This window comes from Anomaloglossus baeobatrachus, chromosome 12 (genome assembly GCF_048569485.1).
Source record: "Anomaloglossus baeobatrachus isolate aAnoBae1 chromosome 12, aAnoBae1.hap1, whole genome shotgun sequence".
Taxonomy (NCBI): domain Eukaryota; kingdom Metazoa; phylum Chordata; class Amphibia; order Anura; family Aromobatidae; genus Anomaloglossus; species Anomaloglossus baeobatrachus.
The window spans coordinates 138,430,942-138,452,797 of NC_134364.1; the positions used below are offsets into that span (position 1 = coordinate 138,430,942).

The 21,856-nt window shown below is 48.0% G+C and overlaps 1 protein-coding gene across 1 annotated transcript; it reads right to left on the minus strand.

Moving 5' to 3' along the window:
* Positions 1-363: 363 nt before the first annotated feature.
* Positions 364-21,397, minus strand: LOC142257693 (ephrin-A3-like). The gene is made up of 5 exons (XM_075329826.1): positions 21,310-21,397; positions 5,837-6,250; positions 5,065-5,130; positions 4,889-4,966; positions 364-639 (listed from the first exon to the last, which is right to left on the minus strand). Exons 1-5 carry the CDS (start codon positions 21,395-21,397, stop codon positions 518-520), a joined length of 768 nt encoding a protein of 255 aa, XP_075185941.1. The 3' UTR covers positions 364-517.
* Positions 21,398-21,856: the final 459 nt, after the last annotated feature.

The window sequence follows — 21,856 nt, forward strand, 5'->3', positions numbered from 1 at the left end:
TCCCTGCAGCCGACCGCCGGTGATCAGCTGAGCGCTGTCACTTGCCGGCAGCCGGGTGATCAGCTGATCGCTCCCAGTAGCCGGCCGCCGGGTGATCAGCTGATCGCTCCCTGCAGCCGACCGCCGGGCGCTCAATGCCTAACGGGCATAGGCACTCAAGTAATAACAGCCCATAGGTGTGGCCGCCAGTTGTATGTTGTGGGCCGGGGCAGAGCAGGGCCCTGTGGATCACAAGCTCTAGGCAGCAGCTCCTTGGTCCTGTCTGCTCAATGATATTATTCAAGAAATCACAAGACCTCGATAGTGTCCACTAGTGTCAGGGTTGTGATTTTAGTGCCGCAGGTTCAGTCTTAATAAAAAAAAAAAAAGATTTTTGTTAAAAAAAAAAAAAATAAATGAGATTAAGGACGCTGCTCCTCCTCCCATCAGCCGCTCCCCAACCTGCACAGTCCTTACAGAGTTCTGAATGTGGAGATTGCATTCATTTCTCCGAGGTCTTCAGCCTGAAACAAGAAAACTAAGACGCCAAGAGAGTCATTAGGAGCAGAGAGACGGCCACCGTCAAATGTAAGTGTTCTCGCTTCGGGCTCGTCCCACTAATGCTCTTCTCCAACTTGGGGATCTCTGGATTAAAGTTACCTGAAATACAGGAGGGAAAAGGTGAATGGAGGAAAGCAAGATCTGGTGTCCAACAGTAAAGCAGAAATGGGCTCAAGTGGCAGTCCAAGAGGCGGGCAGAGGGCACGGACCAGAGTCCCAGTCCAAGAGGCGGGCAGAGGGCATGGACCAGAGTCCCAGTCCAAGAGGCGGGCAGAGGGCACGGACCAGAGTCCCAGTCCAATGAGCGGGGGCAGAGGGCACGGACCAGAGTCCCAGTCCAATGGGCAGGCAGAGGGCACGGACCAGAGTCCCAGTCCAATGGGCGGGCAGAGGGCACGGACCAGAGTCCCAGTCCAATGGGCGGGCAGAGGGCACAGACCAGAGTCCCAGTCCAATGGGCGGACGGAGGGCACGGACCAGGTTCCCAGTCCAAGAGGCGGGCGGAGGGCACGGACCAGGTTCCCAGTCCAAGAGGTGGGCAGAGGGCACGGACCAGGTTCCCAGTCCAAGAGGCGGGCAGAGGGCACGGACCAGAGTCCCAGTCCAAGAGGTGGGCAGAGGGCACGGACCAGAGTCCCAGTCCAAGAGGCGGGCAGAGGGCACGGACCAGAGTCCCAGTCCAAGAGGAGGGCAGAGGGCACGGACCAGAGTCCCAGTCCAAGAGGCGGGCAGAGGGCACGGACCAGAGTCCCAGTCCAAGATGCGGGCAAAGGGCAAGGGCCAGAGTCCCAGTCCAAGATGCGGGCAAAGGACAAGAGCCCCGGTTGCAGTCCGAGATATGGGTGGAGGGTAGGGGTCGAGGTCATAGTCAGAGGTAGGCGGAGGGCAGGGGCCGAGGTCAGTCAGGGGATGTAGAGCGTGAAAAAGGTGATTGATGTAGGAAGGTGGAGAGTGAAGGTAGACGAGTGGGATCGTCCATGTGATGTCTGCAGAGGACTTAAACACCAGAGGGGACTAGCGAGACTGAACAACATGTCCCTTGAACACAAAAGTACATTTAAGCCAAGAGGAGACAGCAGATGGAGGTGACCGTCCAGTATGTAGGTCACAATATACATGGCGGCCGCCTACAAGATGCACATTAGACAAGGGTTTACTTACACAACACCCAAGGAGGTTTATATTTATGACAGGAGCAGCAGTGTCTTTGGGAGCCCAAAAACATTAAGCTCAGAGTCGCCCTGTGACACCGTCCTGCGGGCGGCAATAACAGCTAAACACGATGAAGGGAAGCAGCTCGTGTGATTATCTGGCCGGCCAGGAACAATCCAATCTACATTCCAACAGCAGCAATGAAGCTGGTGTCTTAGTCCCGGGTAGTCAGAGCTCAATCACTAATCCAGTCAAACACTTGGCTGCAATTTCCGAATCTTTCGGGACGACACCGGGCACAAGTAGCAGGTGCCTGCAGACTACCATATTTGATGGGTGTGATGGCCTGTCATGGATGAGGCACGAGACCACTCTGCGGGTCATCAACTACCGATCTGCATCTATGGGCACCTCCTGTAGAATATGATCCGGACACCAGCATGTGAGGAAGTGTGAGAAACTGCTATGAGTCGACCATCCTGCAGGGGGAGACAGCGCACCACGAGTGAGCAGCAGGGCTGTGGAGTCGGTAAGCTAAACCTTCGACTCAGACTCTTCAATTTCCCTTGCACCGACTCAGACTCCACCACTCCGACTCCTACATATATTGCTTATAGTTAGGTGAAAAATGTATTGTAGGACATCAACATGTGTATGTGATCATCAGACATTTAATTTTTATGATACAATAATCAAGATATTTTAATAGAACATAAAATATATTTATTGGATACAACTTTAGAACACAAAAAACTAATAAATTGTAAATATGTAATACAATATGTAATATACAGTAGAATACATATATATCTTGTGTAATATATATACACACACACTGTATAATTATATATTATATATATTACATATTTACAATTTATTAGTTTGTGTTCTAAAGTTGTATTACAATAAATATATTTTATGTTCTATCTAAATATCTTGATTATTGTATCATAAAAATGATTAAATGTCTGATGTTCACATTATACTACAATATATTTTTCACTTAAATATGAGCATTATGCTAAATATTTAGTATGTTTTTGATGAAAAATGTTTTTTTGCCACTTACATAGTGCATTATCTCTATATATATATATATATATATATATATATATATATATATATATATATATATATATATATATATATATATATATATATAAAACACTATGTAGGTGGCAAAAAACAGTTTTCAACAAAAACATAGTAAATAACATTTGTGTAGTCTATGAATTTGTTGTAAGACATACAATTGCCTCCATCAGATCCTCCTTCACAGATGACCTGATGTGACCTAATATTAAGGCTAGAGAACATCCTCTCTACAGTAACTTGGGTTGGAGGCAAAGCAATAACCACATGGGCAACATCTCTAACAATTTCCGGGTATAAAGGAATTGCCTCATGCACAGTCAGTTTTGATGAACGGTTGAATTTTTCTATTTCTTTGAGAGCAAGTGAAACATTTTACTGAAATCTGGTCAATCTGCTGCTATAGGTGACAGAGGGAAATCTTTTTCCTTGCGGCAACACTTTGCTGCTTCATGTCATCCAAATACTTCTCAAAGTTAAACTCCTCATCTGATGAGGATGAAGATATGGCAGCAGTAGCACTGTCAGGACCCAAGTCCTCTTGCACCTGGCAGTCCTGTAGCCGCTCATCCTAACTGCTACCTCACTCAAAGCTTCTTTTCCTTTAGTAAGCTGTTGATCATCAAGCAGTATACGAAGACTTGGGTCCACATAAACAGCTGTCAGAAGAATTTTATTTTCAAATAGCTGTGTATCTCTCCGTTTCATTGAAGCAGAAATGCCATCTGCGATTAAACCTCCTGTTTGGGACAGGCAAAATAGCAAGTTCTTCCACTCCCATATGAAAATGCCAGGAGTTAAATCCTCAGCTTGTAATTTTTTAGTCACGGTAAATGGGTGATTAAGCAATTCCTTCAATTTAGCCACCTGTGTCCAATGACCTTCATTTAAGGTTACTTGAGGGTTTACCATATCTATAAGAAATGATTTTAGTTCAAGCAATCGCTCAGTCATTAAATAAGTACTTCCTCACCGAGTGGCTTGATCAACAATTGCCCCTTTCCCAGCACATTTCTTCAAGATGGAATCAATTTTAGGGGTTCTGGCGGCAATAACCAACTTCCTCACTTTTCCAATTAGATTTCCAGCATGTCCGCCCAGTTTCACACATCCGGCTTTTCACCAGTTTGGCGGATGCGGCGCACGCCAGTATAGTACGATACAGTACAGTGGCAACACCACAACTTCCGGGTCACATGACAGCAGTTTTGAAGCAGCTTCAACAAGATCATCTAATCCTAAAGTATCATTTTGCTGTTCTTCTGTTGTAATATCTGTTTGTTCCTCCGTTACATGAGCAGCGCTGTGGCTCCATCTCACACATACTAAATCCTAAATTTTCTTCTAGCTGTTGTTCATTACTCTCATTCATCAGTTTAATTGTACTTATCAAGTTTGAAGCATTGTCCTTTACAATAGCAAGAACCTGTTCTTTTTTGAGTTGGTAATCTTGCAGAACTTTTTCCACTAAGGCCTGGAGAAGCTGGCTGCTGTGATGAGCTTTACTATCTGTTACTGCCAGTGTCTTGCTAACAATTTCTTTCTTCTTTACAAACATCGAATATTGATGGCAAAATAATTCAGTGAAATGCAGTGACTCTGGGCATCCAGCAAAGGCAATGGGTGACAAGATAGGACATTCAGACACAGCGTTTTGTGAGGATCCTCACAAAGAATGAGCAGTCAGCTTGTGTGGCCTTTTTCTGATGCTTTTTTATGAGCTCAAAAACCTTTCAGGTTATGCAGTTTTTTAAAAAGCTGATCTGCTTTTGCAGCTGACAAATGTATCCTCAAAAAACGCAGCAAAAACGCTGTGTGTGAATGTAGCCTTAGATCAGGAACAGAACAGCCATTTATAGGACATTTCATAACTTTCCCAAATTCCTATGAAAAAATATTCAACACATTCTGCATTGCACTACTGTGCCCAATTTATTATATATTCTAGGAGTCGGAGCCGGTTCATTTTATACCGACTCCGACTCCATCAAAATGAGCTGCGACTTCGGCTCCATCAAAATTAGCTCCGACTCCGGCTCCGACTCCATCAAAATTAGCTCCGACTCCACGACTCCAACTCCACAGCCCTGGTGAGCAGACTCACCTAGGTCTTCAATCTTCACCTCTGGTCCTATCGTGAATTGGGGCAGGGTGGGAGCGTGCTTCTCTCCAGAATGAGCCGCTGCGGGGGAAGGACGACACCATTACCACGCGCCTGACGTAGTCCTGACAACAGTAAGCAATCACCATCCCCCCAGGTCCCAGGTTTTAAACACTTACTGGTTGCGCAGAACACGGACACTTTCATCTTCAGGCACGAGTGCCGGTGGTTGTGGGTTGGTGTTGCTGGAAAAAGAAAAAAAAACAAAAAACAATAAGAATGGGTGCAATGTAAAAATTAAGACTAAAATACCAGGAGGAACAACTGAAGGGTTCAACTGAGTATCAGCAGGAGGGATCCTGTAAGGGGACCGGGGATGTCCATCCACCGGACGACAGATGACTGCAGCGGGAGCCTCCACTAGCCTGCTGTGATTAGTGCCCCCTCACATGTGACTTGGGAGTGAGGCCATCCCCCTTACATCCGGCAGAATTTGGGGTGCGAGGAGCCCATACATCAGCCGGACAGATCCCACAATCCGGTGTGAGCCTTCGCTCTGGGGTAGATGGATGGCAGTGATCACTCGCAGACTCAGAGGCAGCGGCTCCTCCTGTGTCAGTGAGCAACATCCACTGCACTGATCACATGTGCAATTCTATATTTTGACCACTAGGGTGAGATATGCACCAGTCTTATTACACCGCTGTATACAGGCATCCGTATTACAGGACAGTGCAGGCATGCAATACATGGTGCACAAACCCAGAGTCAGATGACACGTCCTCCATCTAACAAACGCAAGGTAAGACGCTCCCCTGTCGGAGGCTGCAGGCGGCTCACCACTGGGCTAAAATGTAACGCCTTGGTTCTGTTCCTGGGACACTGAGATCTTCAGCGCGCTTGCTGAATGTACTTGATGGCCCCAATGCGGCTCTACTCTCCGGTACTCACAGATGTAGTAGTAGTTGTGTCCCGCGTGGAACTCGTACCCCAGAGAAAAGGCGCTGTACCGCTGAAACTTCTCCGAGAACTTGATAGGGCTGTGCGGGGAGTGCGGCCGGTTACATTCCCAGCGCTTGAAGCCATGGCTGGTGTTGCAGGAGTGGTAGCCCTCATAATTCACCATGTACATGATATACTGCTCCATCCGGTGATCCGCCACCGTATCGTTATAATGTGGGCAGTAAATGTCAAGGTAGTCGTTAACATTCACCTGAACCGTGTAGTCATTGCGTCGCAAACTGGAAGGAAAAAAAAAAAAGACATTAGTCCCATCAGCCGAGCCACCCCGCAGAGCAGGGACCCCTTCATCCTCCCCGCAGGAGCCGACCCCCGGGATATCCTGATCCCCAAACACCACACCATCTTTACACCAGAAGCCAGATAGGGTCTGCTGAAAAGCTTCTGACAGGCCGCCTCTGGTCACGTGTGTCCGTCAATACATCGCACGCACGGCTGAGCTGTAATTTGGATTTTTTCTCTAATCTCTGCTCTCAAGGCTGAGAATTAATTAGGAAATATTGAGCTGGACAAAAGCACTTAGTGATGGTCACGCTCCCCCTGTAACACACACCCAGACAGTGCCAGAGCAAAGAAACCGGATAATATAGAGCCGCGATCACATAAAGAAGAGACATGTGATGATTATACAGAGCCGCGATCACATGAGGAACAGACGTGAGGATTATATAGAGCCGCGATCACATGAAGAACAGACGTGTGATGATTATATAGAGCCGCGATCACATGAAGAACAGACGTGTGATGATTATATAGAGCCGCGATCACTTGAAGAAGAGACGCGGGAGGATTATATGGAGCCGCGATCACATGAAGAACAGACGTGTGAGGATTATATAGAGCCACGATCACATGAAGAAGAGACGTGTGAGGATTATATAGAGCCGCGATAACATGAAGAGACATGTGAGGATTATATAGAGCCGCGATCACATGAAGAAGAGACGTGTGAGGATTATATAGAGCCGCGATCACATGAAGAGACATGTGAGGATTATATAGAGCCGCGATCACATGAAGAGACGTGAGGATTATATAGAGCCGCAATCACATGAAGAACAGACGTGTGAGGATTATATAGAGCCACGATCACATGAAGAAGAGACGTGTGAGGATTATATAGAGCTGCGATCACATGAAGAAGAGACGTGTGAGGATTATATAGAGCCACGATCACATGAAGAAGAGACGTGTGAGGATTATATAGAGCCGCGATCACATGAAGAAGAGACATGTGAGGATTATATAGAGCTGCGATCACATGAAGAACAGACGTGAGGATTATATAGAGCCGCGATCACATGAAGAAGAGACGCGTGAGGATTATATAGAGCCGCGATAACATGAAGAGACACGTGATGATTCTATAGAGCCGCGATCACATGAAGAACAGACGTGTGAGGATTATATAGAGCCGCGATCACATGAAGAACAGACGTGTGAGGATTATATAGAGCCGCGATAACATGAAGAGACATGTGAGGATTATATAGAGCCACGATCACATGAAGAAGAGACGTGTGAGGATTATATAGAGCCGCGATCACATGAAGAAGAGACGTGTGAGGATTATATAGAGCCGCGATCACATGAAGAACAGACGGGAGGATTATATAGAGCCGCGATCACATGAAGAACAGACGTGAGGATTATATAGAGCTGCGATCACATGAAGAAGAGACGTGTGAGGATTATATAGAGCCACGATCACATGAAGAACAGACTTGTGAGGATTATATAGAGACGCGATCACATGAAGAACAGACGTATGAGGATTATATAGAGCCGCGATCACATGAAGAACAGACGTGTGAGGATTATATAGAGCCGTGATCACATGAAGAACAGACTTGTGAGGATTATATAGAGACGCGATCACATGAAGAAGAGACGCATCAGGATTATATAGAGCCGCAATCACATGAAGAAGAGACGCGTGATGATTATATAGAGCCGCGATCACATGAAGAGACGCGTGATGATTATACAGAGCCGCGATCACATGAAGAAGAGACATGTGAGGATTATATAGAGCCGCGATCACATGATGAAGAGACGTGTGAGGATTATATAGAGCCGCGATCACATGAAGAGACGCGTGATGATTATATAAAGCCGCGATCACATGAAGAAGAGACATGTGAGGATTATATAGAGCCGCGATCACATGAAGAACAGACGTGAGGATTATATAGAGCCGCGATCACATGAAGAAGAGACGTGTGAGGATTATATAGAGCCGCGATCACATGAAGAACAGACATGTGAGGATTATATAGAGCCACGATCACATGAAGGACAGACGGGAGGATTATATAGAGCCGCGATCACATGAAGAACAGACGTGTGAGGATTATATAGAGCCACGATCACATGAAGAAGAGACGTGTGAGGATTATATAGAGCCGCGATAACATGAAGAGACATGTGAGGATTATATAGAGCCGCGATCACATGAAGAAGAGACGTGTGAGGATTATATAGAGCCACGATCACATGAAGAAGAGACATGTGAGGATTATATAGAGCCGCGATCACATGAAGAAGAGACGCATAAGGATTATATAGAGCCGCGATCACATGAAGAAGAGACGTGTGAGGATTATATAGAGCCACGATCACATGAAGAACAGACGTGTGAGGATTATATAGAGCCACGATCACATGAAGAACAGACGTGTGAGGATTATATAGAGCCGCGATCACATGAAGAACAGACATGTGAGGATTATATAGAGCCGCGATAACATGAAGAGACGTGTGAGGATTATATAGAGCCGCGATCACATGAAGAAGAGACGTGTGAGGATTATATAGAGCCGCGATCACATGAAGAAGAGACATGTGAGGATTATATAGAGCCGCGATCACATGAAGAACAGACGTGAGGATTATATAGAGCCGTGATCACATGAAGAACAGACGTGAGGATTATATAGAGCCGCGATCACATGAAGAACAGACGTGTGAGGATTATATAGAGACGCGATCACATGAAGAACAGACTTGAGGATTATATAGAGCCGCGATCACATGAAGAACAGACGTGTGAGGATTATATAGAGCCGTGATCACATGAAGAACAGACGTGAGGATTATATAGAGCCGCGATCACATGAAGAACAGACGTGTGAGGATTATATAGAGACGCGATCACATGAAGAACAGACTTGAGGATTATATAGAGCCGCGATCACATGAAGGAGAGACATGTGAGGATTATATAGAGCCGCGATCACATGAAGAACAGACGTGAGGATTATATAGAGCCGCGATTACATGAAGAGACGCGTGAAAATTATATAGAGCCGCGATCACATGAAGAACAGACGTGTGAGGATTATATAGAGCCGCGATCACATGAAGAACAGACGTGAGGATTATATAGAGCCGCGATCACATGAAGAACAGGCGTGAGGATTATATAGAGCCACGATCACATGAAGAACAGACATGAGGATTATATAGAGCCGCGATCACATGAAGAACAGACGTGAGGATTATCTAGAGCCACGATCACATGAAGAAGAGACGTGTGAGGATTATATAGAGCCGCGATCACATGAAGAACAGACGTGTGAGGATTATATAGAGCCGCGATCACATAAAGAAGAGACGTGTGAGGATTATATAGAGCCGCGATCACATGAAGGACAGACGTGTGAGGATTATATAGAGCAGCGATCACATGAAGAACAGACGTGAGGATTATATAGAGCCGCGATCACATGAAGAAGAGACGTGTGAGGATTATATAGAGCCGCGATCACATGAACAGACGTGAGGATTATATAGAGCCGCGATCACATGAAGAACAGACGTGTGAGGATTATATAGAGCCGCGATCACATGAAGAACAGACGTGTGAGGATTATATAGAGCCGAGATCACATGAAGAAGAGACGTGTGAGGATTATATAGAGCCGCGATAACATGAAGAACAGACGTGTGAGGATTATATAGAGCCGCGATCACATGAAGAACAGACGTGTGAGGATTATATAGAGCCGCGATCACATGAAGAACAGACGTGTGAGGATTATATAGAGCCGCGATCACATGAAGAACAGACGTGAGGATTATATAGAGCCGCGATCACATGAAGAAGAGACATGTGAGGATTATATAGAGCCGCGATCACATGAAGAAGAGACGCGTGAGGATTATATAGAGCCGCGATAACATGAAGAGACGTGTGAGGATTATATAGAGCCGCGATCACATGAAGAAGAGACGTGTGAGGATTATATAGAGCCACGATCACATGAAGAAGAGACGTGTGAGGATTATATAGAGCCGCGATCACATGAAGGACAGACGTGAGGATTATATAGAGCCGCGATCACATGAAGAAGAGACGTGTGAGGATTATATCGAGCCGCGATCACATGAAGAACAGACGTGAGGATTATATAGAGCCGCGATCACATGAAGAACAGACGTCTGAGGATTATATAGAGCCGCGATCACATGAAGAACAGACGTGAGGATTATATAGAGCCACGATCACATGAAGAAGAGACGCATGAGAATTATATAGAGCCACGATCACATGAAGAAGAGACGCATGAGGATTATATAGAGCCGCGATCACATGAAGAACAGACGTGAGGATTATATAGAGCCGCGATCACATGAAGAACAGACATGTGAGGATTATATAGAGCTGCAATCACATGAAGAACAGACTTGAGGATTATATAGAGCCGCGATCACATGAAGAACAGACGTGAGGATTATATAGGGCCGCGATCACATGAAGAACAGACGTGTGAGGATTATATAGAGCCGCGATAACATTAAGGACAGACATGAGGATTATATAGAGCCGCGATCACATGAAGGACAGACGTGTGAGGATTATATAGAGCCGCGATCACATGAAGAACAGACGTGTGAGGATTATATAGAGCCGCGATCACATGAAGAAGAGACATGTGAGGATTATATAGAGCCGCGATCACATGAACAGACGTGAGGATTATATAGAGCCGCGATAACATGAAGAAGAGACATGTGAGGATTATATAGAGCCACGATCACATGAAGAAGAGACGTGTGAGGATTATATAGAGCCGCGATAACATGAAGAGACGTGTGAGGATTATATGGAGCCGCGATCACATGAAAAAGAGACGTGTGAGGATTATATAGAGCCGCGATCACATGAAGAAGAGACGTGTGAGGATTATATAGAGCCGCGATCACATGAAGGACAGACGTGAGGATTATATAGAGCCGCGATCACATGAAGAAGAGACGTGTGAGGATTATATAGAGCCGCGATCACATGAAGAACAGACGTGTGAGGATTATATAGAGCCGCGATCAAATGAAGAGACATGTGAGGATTATATAGAGCCACGATCACATGAAGAACAGACGTGTGAGGATTATATAGAGCCGCGATCACATGAAGAACAGACGTGAGGATTATATAGAGCCGCGATCACATGAAGAACAGACGTGAGGATTATATAGAGCCACGATCACATGAAGAACAGACGTGTGAGGATTATATAGAGCCGCGATAACATGAAGAAGAGACGCGTGAGGATTATATAGAGCCGCGATAACATGAATAGACGTGTGAGGATTATATAGAGCCGCGGTTACATGAAGAAGAGACGTGTGAGGATTATATAGAGCCGCAATCACATGAAGAAGAGACGTGTGAGGATTATATAGAGCCGCGATCACATGAAGAACAGACGTGTGAGGATTATATAGAGCCGCAATCACATGAAGAAGAGACATGTGAGGATTATATAGAGCCGCGATCACATGAAGAACAGACGTGAGGATTATATAGAGCCGCGATCACATGAAGAACAGACGTGAGGATTATATAGAGCCGCGATCACATGAAGAAGAGACGTGTGAGGATTATATAGAGCCACGATCACATGAAGAAGAGACGTGTAAGGATTATATAGAGCCGCGATCACATGAAGAAGAGACATGTGAGGATTATATAGAGCCGCGATCACATGAAGAAGAGACGCATGAGGATTATATAGAGCCGCGATCACATGAAGAAGAGACGTGTGAGGATTATATAGAGCCACGATCACATGAAGAACAGACGTGTGAGGATTATATAGAGCCGCGATAACATGAAGAAGAGACGCGTGAGGATTATATAGAGCCGCGATAACATGAAGAGACGTGTGAGGATTATATAGATCCGCGATCCCATGAAGAATAGACGTGTGAGGATTATATAGAGCCGCGATCACATGAAGAAGAGACATGTGAGGATTATATAGAGCCGCGATCACATGAAGCACAGACGTGAGGATTATATAGAGCCGCGATCACATGAAGAACAGACGTGAGGATTATATAGAGCCGCGATCACATGAAGAACAGACGTGTGAGGATTATATAGAGCCGCGATCACATGAAGAACAGACTTGAGGATTATATAGAGCCGCGATCACATGAAGGAGAGACGTGTGAGGATTATATAGAGCCGCGATCACATGAAGAGACGTGTGAGGATTATATAGAGCCACGATCACATGAAGAACAGACGTGTGAGGATTATATAGAGCCGCGATCACATGAAGAACAGACGTGTGAGGATTATATAGAGCCACGATCACATGAAGAACAGACGTGTGAGGATTATATAGAGCCGCGATCACATGAAGAACAGACGTGAGGATTATATAGAGCCGCGATCACATGAAGAACAGACGTGAGGATTATATAGAGCCACGATCACATGAAGAACAGACGTGAGGATTATATAGAGCCGCGATCACATGAAGAACAGACGTGAGAATTATATAGAGCCACGATCACATGAAGAAGAGATGTGAGGATTATATAGAGCCACGATCACATGAAGATGAGACGTGTGAGGATTATATAGAGCCGCGATCACATGAAGAACAGACGTGAGGATTATATAGAGCCACGATCACATGAAGAAGAGACGTGGGAGGATTATATAGAGCCGGGATCACATGAAGAACAGACGTGTGAGGATTATATAGAGCCGCGATCACATGAAGAACAGACGTGAGGATTATATAGAGCCGCGATCACATGAAGAGACGTGTGAGGATTATATAGAGCTGAGATCACATGAAGGACAGACGTGTGAGGATTATATAGAGCTGCGATCACATGAAGAACAGACGTGAGGATTAGATAGAGCCATGATCACATGAAGAACAGACGTGTAAGGATTATATAGAGCCACGATCACATGAAGAACAGACGTGTGAGGATTATATAGAGCCACGATCACATGAAGAAGAGACGCATGAGGATTATATAGAGCCGCGATAACATGAAGAACAGACGTGTGAGGATTATATAGAGCCGCGATCACATGAAGAACAGACGTGAGGATTATATAGAGCCGCGATCACATGAAGAAGAGACGTGTGAGGATTATATAGAGCCGCGATCACATGAAGAAGAGACTCATGAGGATTATATAGAGCCTCGATCACATGAAGAAGAGACGTGTGAGGATTACATAGAGCCACGATCACATGAAGAACAGACGTGTGAGGATTATATAGAGCCGCGATAACATGAAGAAGAGACGCGTGAGGATTATATAGAGCCGCGATAACATGAAGAGACGTGTGAGGATTATATAGAGCCACGATCACATGAAGAAGAGACGTGTGAGGATTATATAGAGCCGCGATCACATGAAGAAGAGACATGTGAGGATTATATAGAGCCGCGATCACATGAAGAACAGACGTGAGGATTATATAGAGCCGCGATCACATGAAGAACAGACGTGAGGATTATATAGAGCCGCGATCACATGAAGAACAGACGTGTGAGGATTATATAGAGCCGCGATCACATGAAGGAGAGACGTGTGAGGATTATATAGAGCCGCGATCACATGAAGAGACGTGTGAGGATTATATAGAGCCACGATCACATGAAGAACAGACGTGTGAGGATTATATAGAGCCGCGATCACATGAAGAACAGACGTGAGGATTATATAGAGCCGCGATCACATGAAGAACAGACGTGAGGATTATATAGAGCCACGATCACATGAAGAACAGACGTGTGAGGATTATATAGGCCGCGATCACATGAAGAAGAGACGTGAGGATTATATAGAGCCGGGATCACATGAAGAACAGACGTGTGAGGATTATATAGAGCCGTGATCACATGAAGGACAGACGTGTGAGGATTATATAGAGCTGCGATCACATGAAGAACAGACGTGAGGATTATATAGAGCCGCGATTACATGAAGAACAGACGTGTGAGGATTATATAGAGCCACGATCACATGAAGAACAGACGTGTGAGGATTATATAGAGCCGCGATCACATGAAGAACAGACGTGAGGATTATATAGAGCCGCGATCACATGAAGAAGAGACATGTGAGGATTATATAGAGCCGCGATCACATGAAGAACAGACGTGTGAGGATTATATAGAGCCGCGATCACATGAAGAAGAGACGCATGAGGATTATATAGAGCCGCGATAACATGAAGAACAGACGTGTGAGGATTATATAGAGCCGCGATCACATGAAGAACAGACGTGTGAGGATTATATAGAGCCGCGATCACATGAAGAACAGACGTGAGGATTATATAGAGCCGCGATCACATGAAGAAGAGACATGTGAGGATTATATAGAGCCGCGATCACATGAACAGACGTGAGGATTATATAGAGCCGCGATCACATGAAGAAGAGACGTGAGGATTATATAGAGCCACGATCACATGAAGAACAGACGTGTGAGGATTATATAGAGCCGCGATAACATGAAGAAGAGACGCGTGAGGATTATATAGAGCCGCGATAACATGAAGAGACGTGTGAGGATTATATAGAGCCGCGATCACATGAAGAAGAGACGTGTGAGGATTATATAGAGCCGCGATCACATGAAGAACAGACGTGAGGATTATATAGAGCCGCGATCACATGAAGAACAGACGTGTGAGGATTATATAGAGCCGCGATCACATGAAGAACAGACGTGAGGATTATATAGAGCCGCGATCACATGAAGAACAGACGTGAGGATTATATAGAGCCGCGATCACATGAAGAACAGACGTGTGAGGATTATATAGAGCCGCGATCACATGAAGAACAGACTTGAGGATTATATAGAGCCGCGATCACATGAAGAACAGACGTGAGGATTATATAGAGCCGCGATCACATGAAGAACAGACGTGTGAGGATTATATAGAGCCGCGATCACATGAAGGACAGACGTGAGGATTATATAGAGCCGCGATCACATGAAGAGACGTGAGGATTATATTGAGCCACGATCACATGAAGAACAGACGTGTGAGGATTATATAGAGCTGCGATCACATGAAGAACAGACGTGTGAGGATTATATAGAGCCGCGATCACATGAAGAACAGACGTGTGAGGATTATATAGAGCCGCGATCACATGAAGTACAGACGTGAGGATTACATAGAGCCGCAATCACATGAAGAAGAGACGTGAGGATTACATAGAGCCGCAATCACATGAAGAAGAGACGTGAGGATTACATAGAGCTGCAATCACATTAGGAAACGCGTGAGGATTATATAGAGCCGCAATCACATGAAGAACAGACGTGTGAGGATTATATAGAGCCGCGATCACATGAAGAACAGACGTGTGAGGATTATATAGAGCCGCGATCACATGAAGAACAGACGTGAGGATTATATAGAGCCGCGATCACATGAAGAACAGACGTGTGAGGATTATATAGAGCCGCGATCACATGAAGGACAGACGTGAGGATTATATAGAGCCGCGATCACATGAAGGACAGACGTGTGAGGATTATATAGAGCCGCGATCACATGAAGAACAGACTTGAGGATTATATAGAGCCGCGATCACATGAAGAGACGTGAGGATTATATAGAGCCACGATCACATGAAGAACAGACGTGTGAGGATTATATAGAGCCGCGATCACATGAAGAACAGACGTGAGGATTATATAGAGCCGCGATCACATGAAGAACAGACGTGTGAGGATTATATAGAGCCGCGATCACATGAAGGACAGACGTGAGGATTATATAGAGCCGCGATCACATGAAGAGACGTGAGGATTATATTGAGCCACGATCACATGAAGAACAGACGTGTGAGGATTATATAGAGCTGCGATCACATGAAGAACAGACGTGTGAGGATTATATAGAGCCGCGATCACATGAAGAACAGACGTGTGAGGATTATATAGAGCCGCGATCACATGAAGTACAGACGTGAGGATTACATAGAGCCGCAATCACATGAAGAAGAGACGTGAGGATTACATAGAGCCGCAATCACATGAAGAAGAGACGTGAGGATTACATAGAGCTGCAATCACATTAGGAAACGCGTGAGGATTATATAGAGCCGCAATCACATGAAGAACAGACGTGTGAGGATTATATAGAGCCGCGATCACATGAAGAACAGACTTGAGGATTATATAGAGCCGCGATCACATGAAGGAGAGACGTGAGGATTATATAGAGCCACGATCACATGAAGAACAGACGTGTGAGGATTATATAGAGCCGCGATCACATGAAGAACAGACGTGAGGATTATATAGAGCCGCGATCACATGAAGAACAGACGTGAGGATTATATAGAGCCGCAATCACATGAAGAACAGACGTGTGAGGATTATATAGAGCCGCGATCACATGAAGGACAGACGTGAGGATTATATAGAGCCGCGATCACATGAAGGACAGACGTGTGAGGATTATATAGAGCCGCGATCACATGAAGAACAGACTTGAGGATTATATAGAGCCGCGATCACATGAAGAGACGTGAGGATTATATAGAGCCACGATCACATGAAGAACAGACGTGTGAGGATTATATAGAGCCGCGATCACATGAAGAACAGACGTGAGGATTATATAGAGCCGCGATCACATGAAGAACAGACGTGTGAGGATTATATAGAGCCGCGATCACATGAAGGACAGACGTGAGGATTATATAGAGCCGCGATCACATGAAGAGACGTGAGGATTATATTGAGCCACGATCACATGAAGAACAGACGTGTGAGGATTATATAGAGCTGCGATCACATGAAGAACAGACGTGTGAGGATTATATAGAGCCGCGATCACATGAAGAACAGACGTGTGAGGATTATATAGAGCCGCGATCACATGAAGTACAGACGTGAGGATTACATAGAGCCGCAATCACATGAAGAAGAGACGTGAGGATTACATAGAGCCGCAATCACATGAAGAAGAGACGTGAGGATTACATAGAGCTGCAATCACATTAGGAAACGCTTGAGGATTATATAGAGCCGCAATCACATGAAGAACAGACGTGTGAGGATTATATAGAGCCGCGATCACATGAAGAACAGACTTGAGGATTATATAGAGCCGCGATCACATGAAGGAGAGACGTGAGGATTATATAGAGCCACGATCACATGAAGAACAGACGTGTGAGGATTATATAGAGCCGCGATCACATGAAGAACAGACGTGAGGATTATATAGAGCCGCGATCACATGAAGAACAGACGTGAGGATTATATAGAGCCGCAATCACATGAAGAAGAGATGTGAGGATTATATAGAGCCGCGATCACATGAAGAACAGACGTGGGAGGATTATATAGAGCCACGATCACATGAAGAACAGACGTGTGAGGATTATATAGAGCCGCGATCACATGAAGAAGAGACGCATGAGGATTATATAGAGCCGCGATCACATGAAGAACAGACGTGAGGATTATATAGAGCCGCGATCACATGAAGAGATGTGAGGAGAAACCAGTCTATCAACACCAGGACCAGCGCCTAATACAACCCCCCATCATCAGCCCCCACACAGCGCTCCTGCCCTAATATACCCCCAACCCCCATCATCAGCCCCCTCACAGCGCTCCTGCCCTAATACACCCCCACCCCATCATCAGCCCCCACACAGCGCTGCTGCCCTAATACACCAACCCCCCATCAGCCCCCACACAGCGCTCCTGCCCTAATACACCAACTCCCCCATCAGCCCCCACACAGCGCTCCTGCCCTAATACACCCCATCCCCATCAGCCCCCACACAACGCTCCTGCCCTAATACACGCCCACCCCCATCATCAGCCCTCACACAGCGCTCCTGCCCTAATACACCCCCACCCCCATCATCAGCCCCCACACAGCTCTCCTGCCCTAATACACCAACCCCCATCATCAACCACCACACAGCGCTCCTGCCCTAATACACCCCCACCCCCATCATCAGCCCCCACACAGCGCTCCTGCCCTAATACACCCCCACCCCCATCATCAGCCCCCACACAGCGCTCCTGCCCTAATAACCAACCCCCCATCATCAGCCCCCACACAGCGCTTCTGCCCTAATACACCCCCATCACCAGCCCCCACACAGAGCTCCTGCCCTAATACACCCCCATCATCAGCCCCAACACAGCGCTCCTGCCCTAAAACATCACCACCCCCTATCATCAACCCCCACACAGCGCTCCTGCCCTAATACACCACCACCCCCCATCAGCCCCCACACAGCGCTCCTGCCCTAATACACCACCCCCCATCATCAGCCCCCACACAGCGCTCCTGCCCTAATACACCACCCCCATCATCAGCCCCCACACAGCGCTCCTGCCCTAATACACCCCCATCATCAGCCCCCACACGCCGCTCCTGCCCTAATACACCACCATCCCCCATCATCAGCCCCCACAGGGCGCTCCTGCCCTAATACACCACCATCCCCCATTATCAGCCCCCACAGGGCGCTCCTGCCCTAATATACCACCACCACCCCATCATCAGCCCCACACAGCGCTCCTGCCCTAATACACCCCCACCCCCATCATCAGCCCCCACACGGCGCTCCTGCCCTAATACACCACCACCCCCTATCATCAGCCCCCACACGGCGCTCCTGCCCTAATATACCACCCCCCCCATCATCAGCCCCCACACGGCGCTCCTGCCCAAATACACCCCCACCCCCATCATCAGCCCCCACACAGCGCTCCTGCCCTAATACACCACCACCCCCATCAGCCCCACACAGCCCTTCTGCTCTAATACACCCCCACCCCCCATCAGCCCCACACAGCGCTCCTGCCCTAATACACCCCCACCCCCCATCATCAGTCCCCACACAGCGCTCCTGCCCTAATAAACCCCCAACCCCATCAGCCCCAACACAACGCTCCTGCCCTAATACACCCCCACCCCCATCATCAGCCCCCACACAGCGCTCCTGGCCTAATACACCCCCACCCCCCCATCAGCCCCCACACAGCACTCATGCCCCAATACACCCCCACGCAGCGATCTTGCCCTAATACACCCCCACACCCCCATCATTAGCCCCCACACAGCGCTCTTGCCCTAATACACCCCCACCCCCCCATCATTAGCCCCCACACAGCGCTCTTGCCCTAATACACCACCACCCCTATCATCAGCCCCCACACGGCGGGGGGGATTGAGATGGAGGAGGAGATGGGGATATATACAAAGAGGAGGATGAGGAGGAGGAGAGTACAGGGATATGTACGAGGAAGAGGAGGATAGGAGGGGGATCTCTACGGGCCGCTGGAGAGGATGAGGGATCTTTATGAGGGTGGAGGAGATGAAGGAGGGGGAGCTATATGGGGCAGCGACGAAGAGGAATCTATACAGGGGCAAAGGAGAGAGGGGGATTTATACAGTGGAGATGGGGAGCTGTGCAGGGCAGTGGAGGATCCGTGCGGGAGAAGCAGAAAGGAGAGGAGGGGGAAGCGTGCGGGGCCCGAGGAGAGGGCAACCTGCATAGGGGCGGAGCAGAGGGCAACCTGCATAGGGGCGGAGCAGAGGGCCACCTGCATAGGGGCGGAGCAGAGGGCAACCTGTATAGGGGCGGAGCAGAGGGCAACCTGTATAGGGGCGGAGCAGAGGGCAACCTGCATAGGGGCGGAGGAGAGGGCAACCTGCATAGGGGCGGAGCAGAGGGCAACCTGCATAGGGGCGGAGCAGAGGGCAACCTGCATAGGGGCGGAGCAGAGGGCAACCTGCATAGGGGCGGAGCAGAGGGCAACCTGCATAGGGGGCGGAGCAGAGGGCAACCTGCAAAGGGGGCGGAGCAGAGGGCAACCTGCATAGGGGCGGAGCAGAGGGCAACCTGCATAGGGGGCGGTGCAGAGGGCAACCTGCATAGGGGGTGGAGCAGAGGGCAACCTGCATAGGGGCGGAGCAGAGGGCAAACTGCATAGGGGCGGAGCAGAGGGCAACCTGCATAGGGGCGGAGCAGAGGGCAACCTGCATAGGGGCGGAGCAGAGGGCAACCTGCATAGGGGCGGAGCAGAGGGCAACCTGCATAGGGGCGGAGCAGAGGGCAACCTGCATAGGGGCGGAGCAGAGGGCAACCTGCATAGGGGAGGAGCAGAGGGCAACCTGAATAGGGGCGGAGCAGAGGGCAACCTGCATAGGGGCGGAGCAGAGGGCAACCTGCATAGGGGCGGAGCAGAGGGCAACCTGCATAGGGGCGGAGCAAAGGGCAACCTGCATAGGGGCGGAGGAGAGGGCAACCTGCATAGGGGCTGAGGAGAGGACAACCTGCATAGGGGCGGAGGAGAGGGCAACCTGCATAGGGGCGGGGGAGAGGACAACCTGCATAGGGGCGGAGGAGAGTGCAACCTGCATTGGGGCGGAGCAGAGGGCAACCTGCATAGGGGCGGAGCAGAGGTCAACCTGCATAGGGGCGGAGGAGAGGACAACCTGCATAGAGGCGGAGGAGAGGACAACCTGTATAGGGGCGGAGGAGAGGACAACCTGTTTTAGGCCACGCCCCCTAACCACACCCATTTCACAGTCACGCCCATATCCACTCTCCATCCACACCAAACCAATTTTTTCCCCCTCTAATGGTGCAGGAGACGTCCGGTCACTGCGGGGTCTCTGTATACTGTATATATGACCCCTGTAATGATACAGGAGACGTCCGGTCACTGCGGGGTCTCTGTATACTGTATATGTGACCCCTGTAATGGTGCAGGAGACGTCCGGTCACTGCGGGGTCTCTGTATACTGTATATGTGACCCCTGTAATGGTGCAGGAGACGTCCGGTCACTGCGGGGTCTCTGTATACTGTATATGTGACCCCTGTAATGGTGCAGGAGACGTCCGGTCACTGCGGGGTCTCTGTATACTGTATATGTGCCCCGGTAATGGTGCAGGAGACGTCCGGTCACTGCGGGGTCTCTGTATACTGTATATGTGACCCCTGTAATGGTGCAGGAGACGTCCGGTCACTGCGGGGTCTCTGTATACTGTATATGTGACCCCTGTAATGGTGTAGCAGGAGTATACTTTGGGGGTTTGCTTTTTTTTGGTTTTGCTTGTTTCTCTCGTACATTTGACCCCTTCATGTAAGGTCTTATGTTGTGGGCTTGCGGTGAGATCAGTGTCCGCCTCCTTGTCTTCCTCGCCCACGGTTTCCATGATGGGATGTTATTATGGGTGTCATGGATCTGTGTGAATAACCCGCTGTCCATTCGCTGACAACTTGTGAGCGTAGGGTGGGCAATTAATTCCAGAGAAAACCTCATGTAATGTTGCGGCTGTGCCCATAGGTCACTCCACACGTATGCGCGGTCATCCATTTTTGCACTGCGGTCACTCATTACCTCAGTGTCTTTACTTGTAATCGAGTGACGTGCCGCCATCTTGCAGTGTGGTAATGGCCGCCTTCCGTCCTGCCAGCCGTTCCTGCAGGTGAAGTAGGCACAAGGTGATCTGTTAGAAGCTGATATTGGCAGGTTTCCGCAGCAGATTTCAGGGTTTCTGGTCAGTGGCCGCTTGTATTACTATGGAGATTGTCACTTTCATGCATGGCTTCCTCCCGCAGATAGATGACCATCTCCCGGCGCCCCTTGTGCATTCAGCGGGACAATAGAAAGG

Bases quoted from the DNA above. Each gene is read 5' to 3' on its own strand.
- LOC142257693 (XM_075329826.1), bottom strand. From the start codon at position 21,397: ATGGAAACCGTGGGCGAGGAAGACAAGGAGGCGGACACTGATCTCACC. The intron at 5,131-5,836 runs GTGAGTACCGGA...TTCTTTTTCCAG, and splicing joins ACACAACTACTACTACATCT to CAACACCAACCCACAACCAC. The intron at 640-4,888 runs GTGAGTCTGCTC...CCTGTATTTCAG, and splicing joins GGTGAAGATTGAAGACCTAG to GTAACTTTAATCCAGAGATC.